The 27,205-nt window shown below is 54.1% G+C and overlaps 1 protein-coding gene across 5 annotated transcripts in view; it reads left to right on the top strand.

Annotated features, from left to right (window-relative positions):
- The window catches only part of NUP210 (nucleoporin 210), a 108,907-nt gene that overhangs the window by 71,270 nt on the left and 10,432 nt on the right, over nt 1-27,205 (top strand). For all 5 annotated transcript variants that reach the window (XR_006214980.1, XM_042979607.1, XM_042979608.1 and 2 more), the window contains exons 21-33: nt 6,525-6,653; nt 7,741-7,868; nt 7,958-8,093; nt 9,697-9,759; nt 9,927-10,106; nt 13,166-13,246; nt 14,325-14,456; nt 15,565-15,723; nt 18,793-18,884; nt 20,502-20,676; nt 22,081-22,256; nt 24,237-24,457; nt 25,678-25,814. Coding sequence is in view for 4 of the 5 variants with exons in the window: in XM_042979607.1 (XP_042835541.1) it covers nt 6,525-6,653; nt 7,741-7,868; nt 7,958-8,093; nt 9,697-9,759; nt 9,927-10,106; nt 13,166-13,246; nt 14,325-14,456; nt 15,565-15,723; nt 18,793-18,884; nt 20,502-20,676; nt 22,081-22,256; nt 24,237-24,457; nt 25,678-25,814 (1,809 nt within the window). In the remaining variant the exon portion in view is untranslated. The remainder of the gene's footprint in view (nt 1-6,524; nt 6,654-7,740; nt 7,869-7,957; nt 8,094-9,696; nt 9,760-9,926; nt 10,107-13,165; nt 13,247-14,324; nt 14,457-15,564; nt 15,724-18,792; nt 18,885-20,501; nt 20,677-22,080; nt 22,257-24,236; nt 24,458-25,677; nt 25,815-27,205) is intronic.

Raw genomic sequence — 27,205 nt, forward strand, 5'->3', positions numbered from 1 at the left:
TTAGTTGCCTTTCAGATGTTAAACCAACCTTGCATTCTTGGGACAAGCGCTACTTGATCGTGACATATAGTTCTTTTTATATGGAACTGGGTTCCGCGTGCTAATATTTTGGCGGGTTTGTGTCGTTAAGAGTCGTAAGAGATGCTGGTCCGTGCTTTTCTCTTCTGTGATTTCTTTGTCCGGTTTGGGTATCAGGGTAACATTGGCCTCACAGAATGGCTTAGAAGTGTTTCTTCTTATTTTTGGAACAGTTTATGTAGACTTGGTAATAATTACTCTTTTAAAAAAAAATAAATGTTTATTCATTTTAGAAAGAGAGAGCAGGGGAGGCGCAGAGCAAGAGAGGGACAGGGGATCTGAAGCGGGCTCTGAGCTGACAGCAAGTGAGCCCGATGTGGGACTCAAACTCATGAACTGTGAAGTCATGACCTGAGCCAAAGTCGGACGCTCAGCTGACTGAACCACCCAGGCGCCCAGCTAATAATTACTCTTAAATGTCTGGTAGGATTAACCGGTGAAGCCACTGGGCCATCATCTTTCCTTCGTGGGTAGTTTTTTGATTATAAATCCAGTCTCTTCGTTTGTTATCGGCCTATTCACATTGTTTCTTTCTGAGTCAGTTTTGGTGGCTTGGGTCTTTTGAGGACAGTTGAGGTTTTTCTTTGTTTTTGTTATTTGTTTTTACATTTTTTTACATTCTTCCAGTGGTCGGCCTTGGTCTTTACCTGTCTGTGGAAAGGACGCTTTTCCCTGGTATGGCCCTTCAGTGAAGGGTGAGGAAACACGTCATAATGTTCCTGTTCCTCTCAGAGGCACAGTCTCACATGGCAGGACCTCTGAGGTGTGTGGCCGTAAATCAGAACAAGAAAACACGATCTCTCAGCACCTGGGAATAAATGTGTGCTGCTAGAAGCCCGAGATCATAGGAAGCTGTCCCCTGAGCATTTTTGTTCCCTTTATGAAAGAAAGAATAATTCCCTGGCCATCCCTCCTGCCATGTAAATGAGTGTTTGCTGTCACATCCTTCATATTAAAAGGAAAAGCTCAAATCGTAAATAATTCTGACTGCTTGAGATATGCCTTGCTTTGCTTTACTTCTGGAAATTAAAAATAACTCCCCTGTTATCAGGAAGAAGGAAGTTTCAGGGCCCCTGGGTGGCTCAGTCAGTTGAGTGTCCAACTTTGGCTCAAGTCTCGTAGTTCACTAGTTCGAGCCCCACGTCGGGCTCTGTGCTGGCAGTTCAGAGCCTGGAGCCTGCTTCAGATTCTGTGTCTCCCTCTTTATCTCTGCCCCTCCCCCACTCGTGCTTGCTCGCTCTCTCTCTTTCTCAAAAATAAACATTAAAAAAAATAAAGAAGAGGGAAGTTGCAGTTCAGAAAAATGTGCACAGTGCCAACAATACTTGGGGACCCCTTTACTCATATTTACCTCGCACCATACGTTTTGAGTAAGCCCTGAGGATAAACCTACAGCCAGAGAGAGAACTTTCCTCCAAGAACAAATGCTTTGAAGAGCCCGTGTTGGACTGGGCTGCCTCTGTAGATAGTGAGTGCCCCGTCTCTGGAGGCAACCAAATGGGAGCTGGGACCCTTGTCTGGAAGACTAGAGATGGGATTTCAGCATCAGAGGCAAGTTTCCCCAGGCGACCTGTGAACCCCTGTTCAGTCCTACAATTCTGCAGTTCCCTGTGCAGTCCCCCTCAGCAACAGATGCTAGGATTCTCCAATCAAGACAAATATTAATGTCCCCATTTTACAGATGGTTCTAGTAGAGCTATAGCCCTTCTCTCTTGCCTGTGGACTGGCCCTTTGCTCGCATGTCTCATTGCTTTGTGGCCCTCATGGAATGGGACACGGTGCCCAGTGCAGACATCCCACAGGACAAGCCTAGCACACTATGGACGTACCAGCAGCAGCCCGTGTGACAGGCCCTACAAGAGTCGCTTTTGCCCCAGAAGGTGTCCTGAAGGCACCTTGAGCCCTGGTGTCTCTGCTTCCCATCACCTGTGCAGAGACCTCTGCACCTTGAGGTGGAGATTGGGATCCGGTTCCCCCTTGCCTCTTCTGTAACCTGCCAGGGAAGTTTTTCATGGAGCGTTGACAATCTGTGACAGATCCTAGCAGCTTCTCTCAGACGGTTGTTTCTGAAGGACGTTTACACATTTCTTTGGCATTTTCCAGCTGCTAATTAGCAACATTCTCATTTCCCTTAATCACAGAGACAAGAAAGCCCACAGGAGTTTTTCAATTAGCTCATAGAAAATGTTTCTTTCTTTCCTATTGATACACATTCGGGATGCAAGAATGGCTTCTGGGTGTTTCGGCTTCTGAGCGTCTGTCTCTGGAAGGCAGCCGCGGAGCTCACGCACCGGGCCCATTGTGGAGGCTATTATGTCCCCACAATGCATGGAGGGCTGTGCGGAATTCTGCTCACACCCCCTAAAACTCTGCAAGGGGCCTTCGTTTCAGTTTTGGCTGGGTTGCCCCTAGGAGTGTTTACCCGAGTTAAACTTAGGGTTTCTTTCTTCTCACCGATTCTTTATGTTTCAAACCAAGTCGTTCCAACAGAAGGATCTTATAATCATGCGATTATAAGAGCAGCGGGGAAGGCCCTACTGTGCGCCAAGCACTTTGTACCTGTAACTAATGCATTCATCTCGCAAAGATTGGTGCCTGTCATGTGCCTGGTCCCGGTCCAGGCACTGGGAGTCCGTGGGGAACACCTCATGAGCTACAGTGTTTCTGCCCATTTCCTTGGTCCCGTGATGCATAGCCAATCATGGTGACATTGTACGTCTGTGGAAGCACGTCAGGAAGGAAGATGAGGCGGGTAGCAGGTATGAGCCTCAGGGTTTGAACTTGGGTGTGTCCTGCTTTCCCCCTGAGTGTGACCCGTGGACAGAGGTACCGGTCCCAGTCCTGGCCCTGCAGGAAGGCATAGGGCTGGCTGGGGTCCCTGGCTGGATTTCCACCCAGCATCCAAGCCAGGGTTCTTCTCGGTGTCTGTGATCTTCATGGGCTCGTGGTCACCCCCTCGGGGTCTTGATGGCATCCAGTCGGGGGCACAGACCCCAGTGCTTGCGTGGCACGGCCTGACCCACCGCACAACATTGACAAGCACGCTATATAATAGGAAGCAGGAGCTGATGGCTCCTGTGACGTGTGCAAATATTTATACAGTCCTTACTCTTCTATGAATGCTACCCATCAAGGGACAAGTCTGAAGTGTGTGGGGGCCCAGGGAAGCGAGGAACCGGGATGATGCGGGCAGACCCTCGGGGCCTGACGGGGGCCAGTAGACGTCACGGCTCCAACCCACTCACGAGCTGCCTCCGGTGCCACTGACAGTGTCTTAATGAGCAGTAATGCATTCATCGCCTCTGAAGAGATGACAGGACTTTCCTCTGGGCTCAGTGTTCGCTGAAGTTCTCAGGTGGCACCTTCAACACTTGGAAATTAGAATTCGCTCTGGGCTTGGATTTTTCTCCTCCTCCTCTCCTTCATACTCGTGCCTCAATGTCGGTCAAGAAGCAAGTGGACCCGGAATGCCTGCAGAAACAGACGTGCACAGTCTAGAGTTTGCAGTGAGGCAGGCCCCCACTCTGCCTCCAGCTGCCTGGCAGGTCCCCCCGCTTCCCCCAGAGCAGCTTCTTCGTCTCCCAAGGGGCCTGGTGAACTCTCTCCCTTAGAGCTTTGTTCAGGGGGGGTGAGGCGAGCTGATGGGTGCCAGCAGGCAGGCCGGCCGGCCAGGCCATGCAGCGTCTCCGCGTCTGTCACCCGGAAGGTGGCCGGACCTCCAGCCTCTGGGAAATCAAGCGGAAGACGAATTGATTTCCCCTCGCCACTTTCCGTCTTTGTTTAAAATGTGCAAAATGGTCCTTTTGAAGGAGAGAAAAAAAGAAAACGAGAAAGCTTTCCGTGCATTCCCCTGTGCGGGTCTTTCAGCAGCCAGTGCAACGTGTAATTTCTTCGCGCTGTGAAGGACACGCCAGGTCCTGACAGCAATAACTTCTGCAGGAGGATTAGATCGGAGCCTCGCGTTAGGCTTTCAAAGAAAGCTCTCATTTCTCTCTCAAGTTTTTAAATGAGTTTCCGTTGAGGGAAAGAGAATAAGCCAGGATGAATCGTCCTCGGCAAAACTGGAGGCCCCTGGTTTCCAGACCCCACTCCTCGGCCTGTATTTAATTCCGGACTCGTGTGGCAATGGCTCAAATTGCACAGGCATCGCTTTGGAAGGCGAGTGTGATTTCCACCACGGGATCTTTGTTAATCGACTCTAAGTCATCGTGTGGAATAACTCAGGCACCCCTCATCCGGGTTGATGTGCCCTTGAGCTCAGTGACACCGGCAGGGTTTCCAGCTTGGCGAGCTTGCTAATGGGGCTGGGGCCTGCCTCAGCTCTGGCCTTTTCCGGCCTGCCCCGCCCTCCTCCCCTGCCCCCAGTTCCATTTTGGTTGCTCTGGCAGAGTGTGGCAGAAGGAGCCCTGAACTGGGAGCTTGGGCACCTGGGTTCTCTCCCCAGTGCTGCCCCTCCAAGGCTGGGTTCTCGTCCTGAGTGGGCCTCAGTTTCCCCATATGTGCATTGAAGGAGTTGGATCACAGCACTTCCCAAAGAGATGAGGGTACATGGGGTTTGCAGACTTTTTTTTTTTTTTTCCCTAGAATTTCTAGGTTTTAGCAAAGCTAAAAGTAAAGCTAAGGAAGCAAGCTGGAAAGTCAGGTTTCTTTGCCGTAACTGCAGTGACCTAGAGCTGTGATCCTGGATCTTGACCTGATTGGTACATGTTTATTGGTACTGTGCTGGGTGCCAGGCTCAGCCCTGAGGCTACAGCTGGCGAGAAGACAGCCTGAGGGAGGATGGACACTAGACCACGGTCTCCGTCATGGCCAAATTATATGCAGTAAAGCTGCACTAGGAGAAGTGAACAGAGGTAGCTCTTAGCTGTCTGGTCAGGGAAGACTTTTCTGAGGAAGGATGCTTGAACAGGGGCCTGAAGGATGAGCAGGAGCCAGCAGGTGAAGACAGGGTGCAGGGGAAGAACCCCAGATCATTAAGATGGACTGTGTGGTCTGCAGGCAGGCAGGCAGGTGCTAGCTGGCTTTGGAGAACAGAGCAGAACTGTGGCTGGAGCCTGACAGTGGTGAGGGATCATGGTTTACAGTGACATTAGAGCCATGGGCAAGGGCCAGCTCGTGCCAGGTTCTTCCAGGATGGGCTAAGGATTTGGACTCACTCTCTGGGCAGTCTTTGAAGGATTTAGAAAAAAAAATTTTGAGTGCTTATTTATTTTTGAGAGAGACAGAGACAGAGTGTGAGCAGGGGAGGGGCAGAGAGAGAGGAAGACACAGAATCTGAAACAGGCTCCAGGCTCCGATCTGTCAGCACAGAGCCTGACGTGGGGCTCAACCCCACAAACCGTGAGATCATGACCTGAGCTGAAGTCAGACACGTAACCAGCTGAGCTGCCCAGGTGCCCCATTTTTTGAAGGATTTTAACCTGGATATGATGTGATCATTTTTGGCTCTCTCATTAGGGTCAGAAATCTGCTTTTTATTTCCCCCACTGGTTCTTGATATTGAAATCCTAGCTTTGCAAGCACTGAACCATTCACTGTCAACATCCCCTGCCCCCCATGACTGTAACACCACAAGCTGCAGGCAGCAAAGCCAGGGTTAGAGACAGGAAGCGCCGCTCTGGATTCACCCACCAGCTCTGTGGCGTACCCCACTTGCCCAGCCCCCAGACCACGTAGTTGAGATACACGCCTTAACAATACAACACGTCACTACAAGTGCATCTACAGCGTGGGAGAGTGATTATGGTGCAGTTTATTTGGGGAGAGATGCTTCTGAACGTGTGGTCCCAGGAAGCAGATAGGGAAAGAAGGAGGTTTAAAATTGGGGGTGGGGGGGTCTTTGCAGTGAAGACCGGAACACAGTAACCCGGGTGTGTCCATCTCCTCGGAATGTTCACAAGGTCTCTATGTCAAGCACGGCTGAGGCAGAGATGAATGAGACTCACAGAGCTAAACCTTGAGACTGTGGTGGCCTCTATGGTCTCTTTGCAGGTTCTGAGATTCTGCAAGGTCAGGTTAGGACTTCTGAGTGAGAGGTTTGTTTGGAAAGGAGCTATGTCATGCATGACACTCTTCCGTCACCAGAGCTGCAGAGGCAGGTGGCCTGCACAGAAGCTGGGAAATCCCGGTTTGGAATCCTCATTCTACCTCCGAATTGCTCTGTGCCCCGTGGCCATCGACTGCCCTGCTTTAAGCAGCTTCCGTTTTCTCCTTCTCATAAATTGGAGTAAATGCTCTCGGAGATCCATCCCAGTTCTACCATTTTACATTTCAAGCACTTCCCCTGGTTGGCAGTGGGGGCTCATGGCGAGGGGTGGGCAGGGCAATGCTTGGGTTAGGATCTTCCTCTGAGCCCTGGCCCAGCCGTCTCCTGGAGATGGTGTCCCATGGGCAATGGGCTGATGCCATGAGCAGCTGCACGACTGAGCCCCACTCCAACCTTCCAGGTGTTCCCTTTGCTCCCGGGCGTGTCGACCATCATGATCCATGACCTGTGCCTGGCCTTCCCAGCCCCGGCGAAGGCCGATGTCTACGTCTCGGACATTCAGGAGCTGTACGTCCGTGTGGTTGACAAGGTCAGTAGCCACTCCCTAAAAGACCCCTCGCTGCTGATTCACAGAGGCTGGGAGAGCGGTGTTTCTGTGGGAGTTATCCTCCTCATGCCCTGTTTCTGAGTCCCTGTACCCAGCTCCGCCTGCCCCCCCACCCCCACCCCGCCAAGTTGCTTTGAGCTTATGATGTTGTCTCACCTCTGTCACTCCGCGTGTGTGATGTCAAGCAACCTCTGAGGTTATACTTCTTCCTGCCAGTCGACATTGGTAAAGCTCAATTGCGAATCCCGCCCGACGTCGTCTCCTCGTGAGCCCCGACTTGGGGATTCTATTCTCGGTCTCTAGCTGGTGTAGTTACTAACTGGCCAGACATACCCCTTGCCGATGGTGAATTTTCTCCCTAGTGTGAGGGTTTTGGAATCTCATCAGCAAATGAGTAAAATGAGCTATGCCAAGTGCTTTTGCAAAAGGAATGCGTAAGAGGTCTAGGCTTTTCTTTAACGTAAACAGGGAATTTTTATTACTGCAAATACCTGAAGGAGCTGCAGCCAGGCTTATAGAGGGTTGCTGTCAGGTTCCTATCTTCCTGACTGGAGAGAATGGTTAGTAATTAAAAGGGGAATGTTCGAGCAGCTGAGAGTGCTTGAAAAGCCAATATTCTCTCACACCGCCTCAAATGTTCCTTCTGTGGTTTTACTTCCACTGGTAATTTGCTGATCAGAGTTCTACTTCGTCACTAAGCATTTCTGACTCTTGGTATCTTAAAGTTCTTACTGTACGTATTATATGGTGCCAGATGTGAGCTGTTCAGTCAGTGAGCACTTATGGAGCTCCTACTGCATGCCATTCTGGCTGTGTCTTTTCACTCTAACTAGATTCTTAATTCTTTAAGAGCGGAGAGCGTAAGTTTTGCATTTAAGGATCCCCAAAGCTCTTTGTGTGCAGTAGGCACTTGATTAATTTTCATCTGTTGATTGGCTGATTGTCTGGAGTTCAAGCTAGGTCTGTGGGTTTAAAGTTGATGACGCTTTCACAGAAAGCCTTAGGGTACAGTAGGTGATGAAACTGGTCATTCAAAGGCTACCCTGAGTTTCTGTCCCCTATGATGCAGGTGGAGATTGGAAAGACGGTCAAGGCATATGTTCGGGTGCTGGACTTTCACAAGAAGCCTTTCCTGGCCAAATACTTCGCCTTCATGGACCTGAAGCTCCGAGCAGCCTCCCAGATCATTACATTGGTGTGAGTCCTCCTAGGGGTCAGAGGAAGGCATCACAGGGACAGGACTGGCAGGTCCAGGGGAGAAGTCCCAGCCCTTCCCTCTGTTCCAGGGCCCTCGATGAAGCCCTTGATAACTATACCGCCACGTTCCGTGTCCACGGTGTGGCCATTGGCCAGACCAGCCTCACCGCAACCGTGAGTGATAAAGCTGGACAGCGAATCAACTCAGCCCCGCAGCAGATTGAGGTAAAGCTGTTTCCCTTCCCACCTTCCTGTGTGGGATCATTCCTGCCCTTACTGCATGCGTGCACGGGGTGGGAAGTGTGTCATTTCTGTGGCGAGCCAGGGAGTTATGGGGGTAGCCCAGGAAGCTGCCGTGGAGAAACCAGGTTAAAATCTATACCCTGCAATGTCCCCTGATTAAAAGGGAGCCATCACCAGTCCCAGGGATCTGGGGAGGCAGCTCCAGAGGGAGGGACCTGAGTGATTTTTACCTCCCTCTGGGACAGAGTGGGCAGGATGTGGCTCAGAGAAAGGGAGCCGCTCGTCACACAGCCGGGGAGTGGAAGAACACTCTTGAAACCCTTTGGTGCCAGAAGGGAGCGGCTGGGTAGAAGCCGTGGGCAGATTTAGGCTCCTGTGTGGAAGCCCATCTTGACAGTCGGTCTGAACCCGCCCTTAGAAGCAGTGGGCTTTTGTCGTGAGCTCCTGGAGCAAGCAGGTCCTGAGTGAGGGAGCTCTGGGGCACCCCACGGTCATCTCAGTGTGTGACTTGGGACTCGTCTTGTGGCATTAGGTGTTCACACAAGCCTCCCAGTCCCCGCTGGCCAAAATTTCCCGGCCAAGTTTTTCCATCAGCTGCTTGTCTCCTGCCAGCGTCCTCCACGGGTCTCGTCCACCCAGGGGCGGATAGACTTTATATTAAACTGTGCCGGAGCTGGTGGTTCTGGTTCGTGCCTCTAGAAGGAAGGGCTCCTTTCTTCTGGTGAAGAAGAATTCATTTCTGCTATAAATAGCTCAGCCCTGCGGAGACTAATCCTGATGCACAAAGCAGCCCCTTGGCCGACCAGGCTCTTCCTGTGCTCCTGCCGGGCGGGCACTGCGGGGGGGGGGGGGGGGGGTGCAGGACGATGGTGTTGGGCTTCTTTGTGCTGCAGAGACCAGGACATCCTTGTCCTTGACCCCCCACACCCCTCTTTCTTCATCTGAGAAGTTTTGAGGGCATCGAAGTAGAGCACTATTCTCAGGCAATTTATCAGTAGAAATTGGAGAAGTTCAGTGAAATGGAACATCTTGAAGGCACTGGAATGTAAACCTTGACGTGCATCGGAATCCCCTGGAGGACTTGTTAACACATAGATTTCAGGACTCCCCCCCCCCCCCCCCACTGCCCTGCCTCATTCTGGTTTCATAGACCGGGGTGGGCTGGAGAATGTGTATTTCTAACGATTGCCCGGTGACCCTGGTGCTGCTGGTCAGGGGACCGTGCCGTGAGAACCACTGCTCTACGCAGGGGTCTCACATGAATAAAATTGTCTTTCTTTTCATGGGGTTTCACATCTGGTGAAATGAAGCATCGTTGTAAACAACAGAACATGCCCCTGAGAACCACAGATCCTCAGGCCCATGGGCGGGCTGAAATCCTGGCGGGGGGGGGCGCTCAGCCCCCTCCCCCCCCCCCCCCCCCCGCCCAGAGCTGGTCAGGACCCCAGGCCCTCGCCAGTCCCTTCTAACAGAGGAGGGATGTCCAGGCACCGTGCCTCCCTGAAAATATTCAGGGGTGAATTCTGCCCAGCTGCGCGAGCTTGGAACACGATGGCCCCCTTCTCTCTTGTGTCTCCACACGCAGGTCTTTCCCCCGTTTAGGTTGATACCCAGGAAGGTGACGCTGATCATCGGGGCTATGATGCAGGTAGGAACCAAAGGCCGCGTGCTCGCCCACCCCCACCCGTGGCCCCTGCCTGGCTCCAGGCTGGCCTGCCCTCCTGGGCGCCAGAGGGCTAAGATGGGGCGCTCCGGGCCCTGAGCTCTGAGGATGAGGCGGGGGCTGATGGGCACTGCTATTTCTCCCTACACCAGATCACCTCGGAGGGTGGCCCCCAGCCCCAGTCCAACATCCTCTTCTCCATCAGCAATGAGACCGTTGCCGTGGTAAACAGTGCCGGGCTGGTGCGGGGGCTGGCGGTCGGCAATGGCACCGTGTCTGGGGTCGTGCAGGCCGTGGACGCTGAGACCGGCAAGCTTGTCATCGTGTCTCAGGTAACGAGCGTGGGCTCCACTGGACGTGGGTGCTTCCGAAGCCTCCCTGGGCATGAGCCCTCTAAGTGCTGGGGTGCACTGTGCCCCTCAAGAGCTGGGGTGCTGGTCAGCTGGGATGGGGAGGAAGTCTGTTAACTGGGTTCTGGCTTTGCTCATGAGGACCACCCCTCTCTGAGGGTCCTGCTTCTGCCCTCTGAGTCCACAGCCCCTGTCTGCCACCTGACCCCCCACCAGGGCCAGCCTGGCCAACTTGGGGCCCCCCAAGATCGCTCAGAATTCTCCAGACTGAGTCTCCCCAAGTGCTCTTTTTTTTTTTAATGTTTGTTTTTGAGAGAGAGAGCACATAAGTGGTGGAGGGGGAGAGAGAGAGAGAGAGAGAGGATCCAAAGCAGGCTCTGTGCTGACAGCATAGAGCCCAACATGGGATTTGAACTCACAAACCGTGAGACCATAACCTGAGCTGAAGTCGGACGCTTAACTGACTGAGCCACCCAGGCGCCCCTCCCCAGCTGCTCCTTAAGGGACAGGGCCTGGTCTCCAACCCTGTCCCTGCCCTGGGGACATTCCAGTGCACGATGGTCACGCAGCCTGCAGCCCTCTAGTCCTCTCAGCACCCCTGCCCCAGGGCGTCTACGGCTACCCTGTTTCCAGACGATGGTCCTGAGGCACAGCTAGTGGGCCAGGGCTTGGGGACATTCTGATGGAAGAGGGGTTACTGTTAGTTCCGACACGCTTCGTGGATCGCAGTGTGTGTTTTCAGGGGCGTGTGTAGCCAGGCTGCTCTAAGCATGTGGACGATCGGACATCAGTAGTGTTTCAGACCCAGAGTTCTATTTCCAGGAGAAAAGGAGACCCTGAATCACACAGCAATGAACTTAAGTTATCCCCCAAGCCTCTCGGCTGGACTCGGGGACTTTTGCTAAGCGCTTTTCTGGATCAGCAGAGACAATGGAAGGCCGAGCTAGGGGAGTCCTCCCCCCAGGAGGGTCTTCCTGCCCCTCATTAGTGGCACTGACACTAGGCGGGTGAAAGTCGGTTTCTAAGTCCGATAGTTTCCCTTGTTTCCCAGGGGGTAGAGACCTCACCGGGGTCCGGAAGGGAGACGGGAGATGGTTTCCACCTCCTGAGCAGGGCTCAGAGTGCTCGGATTCTCCCTGACGGTGCCCTGTGGAAGCGTCTCAGGGGAGACTGCAGCGTGGACTTGACCGTGCCAGAAATCTGGGCTCTAAGAAGAGCATTGTTTTGTGTAACGTGACTGTGGACAGCCTTTTCAGAACCCTGTCACCCTGCTCCTTGTCCAGCATGCAGGGCCCCCTGGAAGGAGTCCATGAGCTCCCATGAGCTCATAGCATCTGAACACAGGGCACCCAGGGGAGCTGGCTCTGTGCACTGCCCTGGAGATGTGCCCTTCTTCCCTGCGGCTGACTTTGATCTGACATTGAGTTCATCGATTTACTCCTGTTTGCCCGAGTTTCAGTGTCTCTGCAAGTAACCGGTTAAGCCACAAAGTCCTTTTGCATCGTGGAGGTAGATGCCCTGATTGTACCTATTGATTTTTATAAAGACAAAGTGTCGGGAATGTGAAATCTGCCCTGTGGAATACAGCAGGATTCAGATAGACGTCTTGGAGGAGAAGATGAAGGACCAACGAGGCCTTGCCTTTTTTTTTTTTTTTCTCTTCTTCTGAAGAAAGGATTAGGGCTTCGGGAACCAGCCTATTTTTCTCCCCCTGGGGGCCCAGGTGGCTGAGATGGCAGCTGGCTGGAACTATGGCCAGAGGAGCTGACGGCCATGCATTTCCCTCCCAGCCACTTCTCTCTCTCTTTTCTTTAAATAATTGTTTTTTTTTTTTTTGAGAGATAAAGTGTGCAATGAGGGGAGGAGCAGAGGGAGAGAGAGAGAGAGAGAGAGAGAGAGAGTGTGTCCCAAGCAGGCTCCCCACTGTCTGTATGGAGCCCAATGTGGGGCTTGAACCCATCAACCGTGAGATCATGACCCGAGCCGAAACCAAGAGTCGGACGCTCAATTGACTGAGCCACCCAGGCATCCCACTTCTCTTTGTGGTCTGACCTTGCTGGGCCACCTCTCTCCGTGTGTCTCATCGGGTGGGGTGGGAGAGGAACTGGGGGAGGGTCTGGCACCCCTGGGCAGGTGGAGCGACTTTGCCAGCAGTTCCATCTGAAATCCACCTCCTAGAGCCCAGGCAGGCAGTGGTTCAGCCTGAGGCCCACGTGTCCACAAAGTGTAGGGGGTTCTGCTCAGAAGCTCCCAGTTCATCTTTCTAAACCAGATCATAGAATCAGCACCCATGGCCAAAGCATGGGCCTGCACTGGCAGAAGGAGACTGGGCAGTGAAAGGGACAAAGACAAGGAAGAGAAGGAAGAGAATGGGTGTTTATTGAGTACCTACTATATGCCAGGCATTAGCCCGGATCACAAGACACAGGGTGGGCTCAGTATATAAAAAAGGCTTAAGGGTTTTAGTAGCCTGGGTTCAACAGAGTCAATAGCACTATAAAGAAGCCTGATAAGGTTAATCTTTGACCAGATTAACAAGAGTATAGACTTCAGAATGAAGGAGAGTATACAGTCTGCTCTAACCAGACTCTATCTGTATCCCGCATTTGTCCCAATATCCTGATCATTGACGGAGAGTAACACATTAGATTTAGGGTCGGGAGCATCTGGAATCCTGTCCTGTGAGGGCCACCCAACCTAGAGAAGAACAGTGTCCGGTCACTGCCCCCTAGTCTCTCTGGTGCTGACCCGGAACAACTCCATCTAATAGGTCTGCAGGCTCAGAGGACAAGGCTGGGAGCCCCAAGGGAACGGGAGGAACAGTGGCCAGATCTGTGTGGGGTGAGCCACCCACAAAACCAGGCTGCCTTGGGAAGAGGAGGGTGGTGCTGGACATCCGTGAGCACCTTCCAGCCATGCAGCTCCCAAGCTGGCCTTGGCAAGAGCCTCCCTGTTTGGAGGGGTCCCTTGGTGAAACACCTGTTGTTGGCTGATAGTACCCCCCTGCCCCAGCCAGCCTGAGCCCAAAGCCCTTTCCCTAGGACCTCGTGGAGGTGGAGGTGCTGCTTCTCCAGGCGGTGAGGATCCGTGCCCCCATCACTCGGATGAGGACGGGAACCCAGGTGAGACAGGGACCCCTCCAGCACCTGCTGCCGGTGTCGCTGTCTGAGCAGCCCCCTGGAGGGTCTCAGGCTCCGAGTTCTGGTTCAGGCTGAGCTTGTGGGGAGTGGAAGTCGCTGCTAGGTCGCTGTTTCCTCTCCTGCTCAACCCCCGCTTATCTCTGGGGTCAGACTGAGCTTTAGGACGGAGCCCTACCGTTTCCTGCTCTAGTCCTCGCAGGCATTCTGTGTGTTCTCGCTCCCAGTGCAAAGCCCTCGTGGGCATAGATAGCATTTACCCCTCTCCAGTTCTGGGTCCCCCTCCCTCAGCACAGTTATTGAGTGATGCCTGTGTCTCCCTCCCCCGAGTCTGTCACCCTTCCACACCTGGAATAGCACCTGGCAGGGAACAGGAGCCAACGCTTGGATAGCAGGACCTCAGGGCTTTCTGTGCGGTGACTCATTGGACACTCATCAACAAGCTGTGAGGTGGCTCCTGGTGTCAGTCTCTATGTTACGGGTGGGGAAATGAAAGCCTAGAAAGCTTATGGCCTCTGCCCAAGGTCACATGGCTAGTAAGTGCCAGAACTGGAAGTTGACCGAGGCGGCCTGGCATGGAGTCCATTCTTCCCGTTAGCGGTATTGCCTCCCCTGGTGGGCACTCAGGAAGCACGGGTTGAGGGAGCCCGTGAACCCCACCTGTGCCCATTCCACGTGAGCAGGGAGCCCCTGCTAGATTGAGAGAGGATCAGGGGCACGGATGGCAGGGTGGCCTGGGCTGGGCTGCCCGGGGGGCTGCAGGCCCCCTGGAGCTGTAGGGGGCCACGTCACCAAGGCGGTCTTGTCAGCCAAGGTGAGACGACGTGCACAGCTCAAGAAGGACCGCGTGCGGAGGGGCTGGCACTGTCTCTTGTTTGCTCATTTGCTATTTCACCAGAGCTTCTCGCCCCTGTGCCAGGCCCTTCTCTGGTTAGGGAAGAAGGGCCCCCGTTGCACAAAGGAGACAGGAAAGCGCCCGGGCTGCTGGAGGTTCCCCAGGGCTTGGGGGGGCACTCTTGGCGGTGGGACCCTGCTGGTCACGGGCCTGGCTTCTCTCCTGCAGATGCCTGTTTACATCACTGGGATCACCAACAGCCAGAACCCTTTCTCCTTTGGCAATGCCGTGCCGGGCCTGACCTTCCACTGGTCTGTCACCAAGCGGGACATCCTGGACATCCGGGGGCGGCACCAGGAGGTAACCCCCCCCCCCCCAGCGTCCCCTGCCCCCTGCATGCACCGGTGTCCGGAGCCGGGAGGGTTCTCCCCACGTTTCTGCACGTGAGCTCTGCCCCCTCCCTCCCAGGCTGGTCCTGGCCCTGTCCTGCTCTCTCTCAGGGCTTGTTGGGACACCTTCTCCCAGATCCTGCCACCGCACTGTCCACCCCCCACCCCCAGTGACCTGCCTCTGTTCCCAGTCCTCTCGTGACCAGGAATATGGGCTCCTAGCTCTCCCTCCTTCCCGGTCCCGGACTGCCTGCAACCCTTTCCCCTTTAAGCACATTCTTGCTAAGCGCCAGAGAGGGGCGTCGCGGGTAACCCGCTTCAGAAGGCAGCCTTGTGGGGAAGTCACAAAAGTTCCAGGCCGTCACAGGGTCTTGGTCAGGGCCCCTACTCTGTACTTCTGACCTTCTTTCTGAGGCCATGCCTCACAGCCCTGGGGCTTTTTCCAGATTTACCCCAGAGGGCAACCACCCCCCCCTCCCCTTAGCCCTTCTTAGAGGGACCCTGGCCTCTCCTCAGACCTCAGAGCTGGATGAGTAGTTATAACCCCCTCGTTGTGTTGACGAGTCCATACAGAAGGGACATGCCTGTATGGCCCAGGGAGCCAGTGGGGAAATGGGACAATGGGACCAGGTTCCAGCCCTGGTGATTCTAGTCTGCCCTCCCTGGGTCATACAGGACTCGAGTGTGGGGTGGTTTTGAGAGGTTTCTTCTTGCCTTGTCTGTGCATGGTGGGGAGGGTCCTGTCTCCAGTGCCAGGGGCTTCCTCAGACTGTTCCCATAACACGGACATCCCAGAATAGAGGGTCCCTTCGCGGAAAACTGCCAGGTCTAGCAAATACCTCTCGGTTCATCACCCACCCCACATGCTAAGGGCTCTGAGAAGCTCTGCCCGCCTGGGTTGGGCCAACATCCCCCACATGCACCCGTGAACCTCGTGAAACTCTGCCTCCCGCACCCGTGACGGGTTAGCGGGCCCTGGCTGGAGCGGTGAGGCGACGGCCTTTGAGAACAGGCAGGTGGATGTCGGGGGGACTGGAGCCCCTGGCCCTCCCTGAGAACCTATTTGGTGTCCATCCCAGGCTTCGCTCCGGCTGCCGTCACAGTACAACTTTGCCATGAACGTGCACGGCCGGGTGAAAGGCCGGACCGGGCTGAGGGTGGTGGTCAAGGCTCTGGACCCCGCTGCTGGACAGCTGCACGGCCTCGCCAAAGAGCTCACTGACGAGATCCAAATCCAGGTAAAGGACACGTGGGCAGAAGCCGCCGTCAGAGGGAGAGGAGGTGCCAACCCAGCAGCCTCTCCCCCCGGGGACCATTCGGGGGCACATCAGCCCTTCTGCCACCCCATACCTGAGGAGTTCTCGGGCTGCGGGGGAGCCCGAAGATGGGGCTGCCTGAGGGCATAGGGTGGGGGCGGGTGGCTGGCAGTCCAGGAGGTCTGAAATAGCTTGATGTATTCCCTAAAGAGCGGGTAGTCCTGAGCTAGGAGTCTGAGGCACCTTCATGGTAGAAAGAAGCCAGAGAACTGTCTGAATGGGGCATTAATTGAATTGTCTGTGTTTATTTCGCAAACACTCACAGACCACTTACCAGAGGCGGACTTGCCATTCCCCAGTCCCCAGTGTTGCCTCACCTGTGAAGTGCCTCCCAAAGCCTGTGGGGCAGGCGCTGTGGGCGTTGCTGCTTGATGATGAGCCCGAGGCCTTAGGGGGGAGGGGTCAGACTGTGCCCCCAGGTTGCAGTGAGTGGGTGGTGGGTCCTGAAAGGCCTGGAGGGCTGTGCTGTGTGTATGGCCTGGGAGACAGTGTGACCCATCGATTCACAGATGGAAACCGAGCCTCAGAGAGGGAGGGGGCCTGCTCCAAGCCCCCAGAGGAGCCCCACTGAGTCAGGACCAGGAGCTCAGCAGTTTTTCTCCCACCCAGGCCTCAGTACCTGTGTCTTTCTCTCCAGTCTGCCCTCCTTCCTCCCCTGACTATCGGAGCCCCTCAGTGAAACTAAGGATCTGGGACCCAATAACCTCTGGGATGCCTTAAATGGCAAAGAAAAATTGGGGGTACTTGGGTGGCTCAGTCAGTTAAGCGTCCGACTTCAGCTCAGGTCATGATCTCACGGTTTGTGGGTTCAAGCCCTGCGTCAGGCTCTGAGCTAACAGCCCAGAGCCTGGAGCCTGCTTCGTATTCTGTGTCTCCCGCTCTGTCTGCCCCTCTCCCACTCATGCTCTGTCTCTCTCTCTCTCTCAAAAATAAACGTTAAAAAAAATTGCAAGAAAAAATTGAAAGCAGCTCCTGAACGTGAGAAAAGAAACAGATCAGGTCCCCTCTTCAAGAAGAAATAAAGCATTTTCTAACCTAGGCGCCTACCTAGTCAGGGGTAAAGATTCTCAAAGAAAGAAACTGTCATTTACCAACCCCCCTCACCTCGGGGTGCACATGTGTGCATGCACACACACAGACACAAACACACACAGACATGTAACATACATACGCATGCAGAGACACAGACACGTATGTATACACAGATAAATACAAACACAGACACGTGCAAATAGATGTTCTTCCCAGTTAAAAATGAAAGCATGTCTGGCACCTCCTCATTGGATAAAGACGGGGCTTTGCAGCCTTCGAATTCTGTGACCTTGCATGAGTCACTGAGCATCTTTGTGCCTCAGTTTCCCTAGCTGATAGCAGTTGGAGGTTTGGGTATGTCAGAGACTTAGCGATGCTGGATCCAGCCCACAGATGTATTTGATTTGGCTCATTCTGTGCTCTGAAACCATTTTTATTTGTTGCGAACATTTAAAAATAGGAAGATGTATAAAAATCCAATAGGCAGCTTGTCCTGAAGATACATGGCATTTTTCCACATGTGCCAAAATCAGCAGGAGATGGGAAGCAGCCCCTCCTGGCCCCATTGCCCCCCGCTTCTCCCCGATGGTGAGACCACCTGTCAGTTGCCATTGACCCTGGTGCTTGCATTATTCCTTTTCTTAAACTTGAGTTAACAGGAAAGTAATATCTCTCTTGCACCTTAATTTACCTCTAAAGAGGGACAATAGGGGCGCCTGGGTGGCTCAGTCACTTAAGCATCTGACTTCGGCTCAGGTCGCGATCTTGCAGTTCGTGAGTTCAAGCCCTGCGTCGGGCTCTGTGCCGACAGCTTGGAGCCTGGAGCCTGCTTCGGATTCTGTCTCCCTCTCTCTCTGCCCCTCCCCTGCTCATGCTTTGTCCCTCTCTGTCTTTCCCTGAAAAATAAACATTAAAAAAAATAAAATAAAGAGGGACAATAAAGAATATGCATTTAAGACAAATAGGAAGTAGGAGGAGACATTTTTGCATGTACTTCCTGTGCAGTGCATGCATCCGAGTCAAAATCAGGCTGCTCCACTCTGGGTGCCACCTGCCTAGTGGAAGGACTCCCCTGATGCCAGAACCTCATCTAGCTCCCAAGGTCATTTATCATTCACCATTTCGGAAGTGCTGCCACGCACATTGCTACTAGAATCCTGCGGCTCTTTGAGACAGACATGGCAAGGATTATTAGTTTTAGACCCATTTTACAGATGAAGAAATCTAGACTTACATATACGATCAGAACATAGCAGTGCTGGGAGGGAGGGAGTTTTCTTGGAAAACCAAGCCCTTGGGATCCAGCCAGTCTGATCAGATCAGAAGCCAGTGGGGAGCTCAGAGCTGTGCTCAGCATCCAGACCCAGATGCCAAGGAAGGTCCTTCCAAGGGTTCCTAGAGAAAGGGACTTGGAAGGGTGGTGGGCAGTTAGGGTGCATGTAGGGAGGGGTCTGGAGTTACCATAAGTGCAGCAACCATGGGCTGGGGAGCCATCGAGGGCCCCGGGGCTCCTGGGGAGCGATGATCAGATTCACTCGGACATTACCAGGTTTATCATCTGCCCTGGTTCGCCAACATGCCCCGTACCCACACTGTGCGGATCCCGCAGGACCGTGGCAGGAGGGAGTGAGATGGGGGTTATTCTGAGATGGTCACATTGAGGAGCAGCTGAGCAAGACCCTGGGTCCTGTAACTCTCTACGCTGCCTTCCGTGCCCAGAGAGACGTCCCCACCACCGGGAATCTGGGGAGGGGCCCGTGCTTCCTGGCTCCATGAAGCAGATGCCGTCGGGGCCTCTCTTAAAAGTCAGCCCTCCCCGTCCCATCCCCAGCCACCTGACAGGTGCTGGCAACAGTGATCCTCCTGTCTCCACCCCGTTGGTCTCCCTCCCTGGAGGGGAGCTGGTGCCTGGCCGTGACTCCAGTCGCATGACAGGAAACAAAACTCCCTCCATTCTAGGTATTCGAAAAGCTGCTGCTGCTGAGCCCTGAAATAGAAGCAGAGCAAATATTAATGTCGCCCAACTCGTTTATAAAGCTTCAGACAAACAGGTACGTGACTCAGCGCTTGTTTGCAGCTGGGCCGAGACGCTGCGCTCGGCACCCGACGGCTCATTTGTCAAAGTTGTCAGGAGCCGCAGGTGCTTCAAGCAAACGGCATCTTCCTGGGCTTGAAGTGGGTGCGGCTTCTGCATTTCCCCCTCCCTCCGCCATGGATGTTGTCTTCTGCTGTTCCGCATCACGTGTTCCCAAGGGTCCTTCTTATCTTCCCCTAGCCTCAAAAGGTTTTAATGCCCGCTGCTCAAACCCGCTACCTTAAAGGGAAAGAAGTGCTACCTAGGAAGAGTTAAATTTTCAAATGCCCCTTTGTCTTCAAGGCTTGCTGTTCAGTGTGAATAAAATTCCTGACCCAGCAGCATGGGCATCACCTGGGAGCCGGTTAAAATGCAGACCCCGGGACCCACCCCAGACCTGCACGTAACAAGACCCCCACTCGATGGGGATGCACATCGTTGTCTACAAGGCACAGGTGTAAAACACGTCTGCAAATGTCATTCCCACCTTGCATTCAAATGGGGCGCCTTTGGTGGCAATGACTTGCACGTGACCTACAGTTGCACGGTGGGGGAGGGGCTGTAAGGACCACAGGAGTGCTTGCGTGTTCTGTGGAGCGCACACATGTGGTGGTCATTCGTGCACGTGTCTAGATGCCAGGCTGTGTGCTAGGCTCTTGGAACAGGTGCATGACGTGCTGGTGGGGAAGCGAGAAGTACGGCACGAGAAGGGGACAACGAAACAAGGTATAACGGTTAAGCCAAGGCCCAAAGAAGGGCCTTCTGTGCAAGGATTTAGGGGAGGCCTGTCTGAGATAGTGAGGCTTGAGCTGTTAAAGGATGAAGAGGAATTCTGCAGGTTCCAGGCAAGGGGTTACTGATGGGGGAGAAAGTTGAAGCAGAAGCAGTAACATTTACTTTAAGGTCATCTGAGGAGGGTCTGTCGGCCTGCACCCAAAGAGCACGGGGAGGGGGACGGGCCCTGGGGGCTGAACACCTTTGCTCCCTGCTGTTTCTTTGTTCTGTAATAAGCCTGAAAGAGAGTATGAAACACTGTGAGATGTGTCTCCCACCCAGCCCAAACCACTTTCTGAGCCAGCAGCCCATTTGCATCCCGTTCCCTGCCCTTGGAAACAGGACAGGGCAACACCATTGCTTCCCTTTCACAGCTGGGGAGACCGAGGCCAAGAGAGGAGGCACGCAGCTGTTTGCGGGGCATTGGGACTGCACTCAGCTTCTGCCTGACGATGGTCTTTCACTGTGCCAGGCTGCCTTATGGCAGCAAATGGGGAAGTTTGCCCCAGAAACGATCTTTGACAGCATATGTCCCATGCAGCTGATGAGAGGAGCTCAGGCCTCAGCCTCTTCTCCCAGAAGCAGCGCCCTCTTTGGAACCATCGGTTTTGCAAATTAAGTTTCCCGTGGGTGACTGATGAGGCTGAAGTTGAGCTGAGCACCCAGGTCCTAATGCACAGTGGGGATAAGATCAGGCCTTTTCCTTCTCCCAGGAGCCATCGGGAAGCCCAGATGGCTGGATCTCAGGGCAGGGATTTCGGGCCCCTTGCTGGGACCCGCTCCCACACTCTGAAAAACCGAGTCTGTTTTTTTCCCAAAGGGACGGAGCAGCATCTCTGAGCTACCGCGTCCTGGACGGGCCGGAGAAGGTTCCTGTCGTGCATGTTGACGAAAAAGGCTGCCTGACGTCAGGGTCCGTGATTGGGATGTCCACAATCCAAGTGACTGCCCAAGAGCCTTTTGGGGCCAACCAGACCATCCTCTTTGCTGTAAAGGTAGGTTCATGCTTTCCTGCTTTTTGGAGTAATAAAAGCAATTGTGTCGAGGTAAAAAAAAAAAAAAAAAAAACTCCCCTCACAGGTATAAAATAGATCTATCACCTTCCAGCTGAGAAATTGTAGGTAAGAATTTATTGAAGAATAACTTGGGAGCAGAGGTCCTAGCTGAAAAGTTCTAGCATCTTCTAGATGTCAGAGCGGAAGATCCTTGGAGATTGATTGCAGTGGCCTCATTTCATAGATGGGGAAACTGAGGCCCAGCGAGGCCCGTGATTTGCTGGGACCAGCACCCATGTCCTGACTGGGCAGCCGGCATCTGGAACGTGATAGGTGCCTATGCACATTGACTGCATGTGCTGGGCACCCGACACAGAAATGGTTGTATTATACATGTGGCAGCATGTGCAGTTCAGTGACCCATTTTACAGGCAAGGACACTGGGACTCACCATGGAAATGACTCGCTCAGTGAGTCACTTCAGTGGTGGAGAGTCAGGGTCTGGTCATCCGGCCGCATCACGGCGCTTCCCATGTCCCTCTGCCCTCTGTGCTCCGTGGTGACGGGGACTTTCTCCTCCTCGAGCATCCTCGGGTCGGGTCCCCGGAATTTCCTTCCACTATCTCGTCATAGCCACTTTCTGAATCCTGGGTGACAGACAAGATACATGACTTCACGTTCGAGATTTTGCCGTGGTCACAGATCTGTTTCCTTAATTAATGTCTTTTTGTTTCCGTAATTAATGCCTGGCAGGGAACCTTCAGCCTGGTTTTTGAGTAGGTGAAAGCAGCTTCCTGCTCATCCTACCTCAGCAAGTATGTACTGAGCACCAGCTGAGTAGAGGTCGCTGCACCCGCCGATCTTTATCCAAGAAATTGGGTCTTCTGAGCGGAGCTAACTTTCTGGCCAGGATAGATTTTACCCGGAGTTGGAGGGCCAGGGCTGCTCTCCCTGGAGCTTGGGTTTCTGGGCTCTGGGATTCTTTCCCTGGAGCACCTGTCAGCACGTCGTGGCTCCTGGTTAATACTTCCTCTGCCGTCCAAGTGGGCATTACTTCCACTTTAAACACCCAGAGAGCCAGGTTTTCGAAGGAAACCGAACATCGAAAGCCCAGGGGGAATTTTTGCCAATGTGAAGAACGATCTAATTTTTCAAAGTCATGGGTTTTGACTCTTGTAGATTGGGGGGTTTTCTTCTAGTGAGGCCAGCCCACTGTGTGGGAAGGTGGGATTCTTGTCGCTAGGTTGGGACGCTTAGCGGATCAAGGCCTTTTCTCTTTCCATGACCCCTGAGTCGATCAGCCTCCCGATCCCTCCCGAGGCGGGCCCCACTGGGGGCAAGTGACTCCTCCCTGGGAGGCTGGTCCCCAGGGCAGTCATCACCACACCTGCTCACTGTCCCCAGGTATCTCCTGTGTCTTACCTGAGGCTCTCCATGAGCCCCACTCTGCACACCCAGAACAAGGAGGCTCTGGCAGCCCTGCCTTTGGGAATGACCGTGACCTTCACCGTCCACTTCCACGACAACTCCGGAGATAGCTTCCATGCTCACAATTCGGTCCTCAGCTTTGCGACCAACAGGTAGGGTGTGGGTGAGGCTCTTCTCCCCCGTGAAGATGTGTGTCAGTTGTACTTGGATTTGATGTATGGGGGTGGCTGAGTCCACTAGACCCTCCGTGCCACTGGAAGGAGAGCTTTGTTCCCTGCAGTCTTGAGGAGGGAGCGTGTCATGCTTGCAGGACCCCAGGGGGAGCACTGGGCTTGGGCAGGAGGCAGCGGTGAGGGGAAGGCAGGGCACAGAGCCTGTACTACCGCGTGGCGGGAAGCTGTTGGCGATGTCCCGTGGCGGGCCGGAGGTGAGACACAGGTGTTGGGGTTTGTGATAAACTTTGGTGTACCCGTGAAAGCCGACTGCAGGGGAGAGGTAGCCTCCCTGGCCATTGCACTGGCCCTGTGATCAGCGGATGCAAATCAGTGATCACAGACTTTTTAAAAGTTGGTCAGAGCAAGGCACACACATTCCAATGCTCTGGTGCCGGGGAGGAAGGGGTCTGACCTTCACTGCATCCCCTTGTGGGTGTACAGGCCTTTCCACGTGACATCTCGCTGACTCCTCACTGCCGCCTGTTTGTAGAGGCCCAGAGAGGTCAAGCCACTTGCTCAGGGTCACGTGGGGTTTGAACACCAGGCTCCACATGAGGTTCATTTTGGCTGGCCCTGTAAATACCCCAACAACCTGGGGTTTCTTTTTAATGTTTATTTTTGAGAGACAGAGCATGAGTGCGGAGGGGCAGAGAGAGGGGGACACAGAATCCGAAGCAGGCTCCAGGCTCCGAGCTGTCAGCACAGAGCCCGACGCGGGGCTCGAACTCACAAACCGGGAGATCATGACCTGAGCTGAAGTGGGACGCTTAACCCACTGAGCCACCCAGGGGCCCCACCATCAGTCTGTTTTAATTAGACCTCCAGGCAATTCTAAAGGTTGAGAACTACTGCCCCGGGGGCATGCAGACTAGCTCAGAGGAGGAGAGAGAAGCATCAGGCATAGGAAGAAGGACGGCTTGGGCAGGGGTTCTAGGGCCTATGGGGGGCAGAAGATTGTATCCAGGTGTGGGTGACCATTGCAACTTGGCCTCCTCACAGGCCTGCTTAGCGCGCCCAGGGCCAGGTGTAGGGGGGCTTAGCATGGTGGGGAACTGGGGCTTGGAGTTGGAGCCTGTTCAAGCCCTAGCTCTGGCCTTTGTGGCGCCTTCCCAAGCAAGGCGGCTCACCTCTCCAGGCCTCTGTTTCCACACCTGTCATGCGGGGAACATGCCTAGTCCTCGGGGCCGGCAGCTGAAGCCATAGTCGTGAAGGCGTCTGGCAAAGTGTGGAGCTCTTTGCACATTGTATGGGCCATCCATGAGTCTGGGATCTAGGCCACCCTGGAGGAAATGGAGCCAGCTCCTCCCAGCCCCTCAGCTACCCCACAGAAGTCCCGCCAGCCCTTGAGCCTCTCTCCTAGAGACCAGCGGGAGCTCCGAAGAGAGACGGCGTGGCGGAGGAGACGAAGCCAGAGACCCTACCCCTCAGAGCTGCCGGTCTGGGCCTTTCCACCAGAGCGACATTGGCTGGTGTTGACCAAGCACTCACTGTGCCAGGCACTGGTCTCGGTGCTTTATAGCTACTGACCTGGTTTAGCGCTTACATCCAGCCCTGGACGTGGGTACATATTATCCCCGTTTTACCCATGAGGAAGTGGGCAGAGGCCATGCCTCCTGAGAATGTCTTTATTCCCTGTTGGGAAGGGACCAGCAAGCATCTCGAAGCTCGCCTTGCCCTCTGACCTCAGCTTTCCCTCCTGGGACGTGGGGCATGTGCTGTGGGCCATGGGCTCCTCCCCGGAGGAGATGAGATGAGACCAGGTTTGGGCAGCTGCTTGGTAAACTTAAGCTGGAGGGACGCCCTGGAGCCACCGTTAGCAAGAAGCTTCGCCCAGCAGAGGACTCAACTACGTTTCTCCCTCTGGAGTTGGGGGCTCTTTCCTGAGACTGAGAGCCTGCATCCCCCTCCTGTGCCTAGAGACGAGTTCGTGCAGATTGGGAAGGGCGTCGCCAACAACACCTGCATCGTCCGGACCATCAGTGTGGGCCTGACGCTGCTCAGCGTGCGGGACACGGAGCACGTGGGCCTGTCCGACTTCGTCCCGTTGCCCGTCCTACAGGCCATCTCCCCGGAGCTGTCCGGAGCGGTGGTGGTGGGGGACGTCCTCTGTCTGGCCACAGTTCTTGTCGGCCTGGAAGGTGAGAGAGAGAGAGAGAGATACTGGCCGGGGTCAGGGTGAGGGGCTTCCTTTTGAGTCCGGGGCAGCCCCAAAGATGGGAGCGGGCTCCTGTCATGGGGGTGAGACAAGCAGGGCTGGCATGACGTTCAAGAGCAGGAGTCAGAAAGCCACAGGCCAAATCCAGCATGCTGTCTCTTTTTGCAAACACAAGTGCCTGGGAACTCTGGCACACCCTCATTTACATGTTGTCAGGGGCCGTTTTTACCCTCCAACTGCCCGGTTTGAGCGCTGGCATCAGAGACCTCTGGGCCCGCACGGCCCAACAGATGTGTCATCTGGCCCTTTGTGGAGGAGGCTGGCCAACCCGTGCGCTCGTATAGCCCTGTCCGCTAGAAGTTTCTAGCACTGTGGAAACATCCCATATCTACACTGTCTGACACGGGGCACTCACGATCCAGTACTCTAAATGTGGCTAATGCAACCGAGGAGCTATGTGTTTCATTTTAATTCATCTGGTGGCTAGTGGTTACCATGTATTGCCAACGGCCTACATCTAGAAGGAAATGTAAGGAGAGAACAGCTCTCGGGCCTGTTCCCATGCCACCTGTAGATTCACCACCTATGTTACTCAACTTCTTTTTTCAATTTGACTCCCTGTTTTTTTTTTTTTTTTACCTAATTAAATTCATTTTAAAAAAGACGTTCAACACTGCCCTTAAAAGAAAGCAAATACAATTTGCCAGAAATAGAACGTGTGTTGAGTTATTTTGTTGTATCTGTTATATAATGCAATTGGCTTTTAACTGAGAAACGCTCTTGAACCTGACACTTGCTTTGTTTGCACAAAGGGGTTGATAAACAGTCAGGGGTGGGCAGGGGTGGTGCGTGGGGAGGTTCAGCACCCGGGTCATCCCAGGACAAGGAAGTGATCGAGAGATTCCAAGCAGGGAAGCACTGGAGTGAACATAGGGCCAGAGGTTCCCTCTGGGCAGGGTCACAGCCGGGCAGAGAGCAGGTGTGCTCCGGGTGGCCGCAGCCAGGAGCCAGGGGAGGTGGGGGGCGGGGGCGAGAGCCAGGGTGCAGAGGCCAGTGGCGTGGATTCTACCCTGAGGGTGATGAGTGAGCTCCCCCGGGAGCAGGGTGGAGCATGGTGGTGGGGCAGTGTCACCCAGGCGACAGGGCTGGGCGGGAATGGCCGACATGGGAAAGATGAGTGACAGCCAGGGTTTTCTCTCCCAGGCCTCTCCGGAACCTGGAGCTCTTCAGCTCACAGCATCCTCCGCATCGACCCCAGGACGGGCGTGGCTGTGGCCCAAGAGGCGGGATCTGTGACGGTTTACTACGAGATTGCTGGGCACCTGAGAACCTACAAGGAGGTAGGGCTTCGGGGCATACGTGGCTCAGCCTCTTGGGGTAAAAGCCTCGGCTTTCTATCCTGAATGGCACCCTTCCCTTTAAAAAAAAAGAAGCATCAGCACCCTGCTAGGCAGTCAGGATCCGGAGTTGTGAGTCTGGGGTCTGCTCCCCACTTCCTCCGGGATTGGAACAGGTGCCCTTTCCTTCCCAGGCCCCTGCCTCCCACGCTCAAAATGGTGTCATGACAAGGGCTGACCTCCTGGGGCCGCCCCCCCAGCTCCCACGCACGCTGGCGTAAGGGCACGGGTGTCCCCTGTGGGCGCTTCCCCAGGAGTCTTGGGGCGGGCGGGCCGGCGTGGCCATTTGGCATCACCGGCAAAGTTAAGCCTCCCCGGCAAGTCACTTTTTGAGTCTTTCTGGAGGTGAACAAAACCGTTCTCTCTTCTATTTATCTCCAGCCGAGAATGAATCAATGAGCAGCGTCTGGCTGCGTTCCAAACGTGTCTCATTTTAGAGCCAGCGTGCACGTGATCGAATCCAACAGTTTAACCTAATAGCTTGCATATTTAGTGCCGGGGCTCTGCAGTGGGTGAGCGGGTTGCAGATAGAGGCACCTTGTGACTAATAAAGCTGTGCTCTCCCAGGAGGAGCCGTGGAGAGTGGGCAGGGGCGGGTGGGAGGGGGGCTGGAGGAGAGGGCACAGCGTAGGCAAAAGTGTGCAGGGCTCAAGAGTCAAGCCCCGGTGGCTGGAACATAGGCAGTGGGGGGAGTGTGGAGGCTGGCGTTGCAGTCAGATCGTGTGATGCACATTGTGTTCTGGGTAGTTCCTGGTTAAGCACGTGAGCTCTGGGGCCAGGCTGCCTGGGTTCAAATCCCAGCCAGGCCACTGAGAGGCTGTGTGGCATTGGATAAGTTATTTCACCTCTCTGTGTCTGTAAAATGGAGGTAAGAGGGCTAAGAGGATTAAGAGTTAACCTGTGTGAAGCACTTAGAATGGTACTCAGCACCCAGCAAATGTTCAGTAGGTATTAGCTGCACCTGTTACTATTCTGGAGCAAAGAGGAGAAGCTTATGCCAGACCCAGTAGGGATTTATCAGGGTTTTTGGGGTTTTTTTATTTTATTTTATTTTATTTTATTTTATTTTATTTTATTTTATTTTATTTTATTTTTAATTTTGTAAAAAAATTTTTAATGTTTATTTATTTGGAGGGAGGGACAGAGAGAGGGGGTGACACAGAATCTGAAACAGGCTCTAGGCTCTGGGCTGTTAGCACAGGGCCCGATGCAGGGCTTGAACCCAGGAACTGTGAGATCATGACCTGAGCCAAAGTCGGACGCTTAACTGACTGAGCCACCCAGGCATCCCTATCAGAATTTTTTTTTTTTTTTAAGTAAAGAGTGATCACAAT

Source organism: Panthera tigris, chromosome A2 (genome assembly GCF_018350195.1).
Source record: "Panthera tigris isolate Pti1 chromosome A2, P.tigris_Pti1_mat1.1, whole genome shotgun sequence".
Taxonomy (NCBI): Eukaryota; Metazoa; Chordata; class Mammalia; order Carnivora; family Felidae; genus Panthera; species Panthera tigris.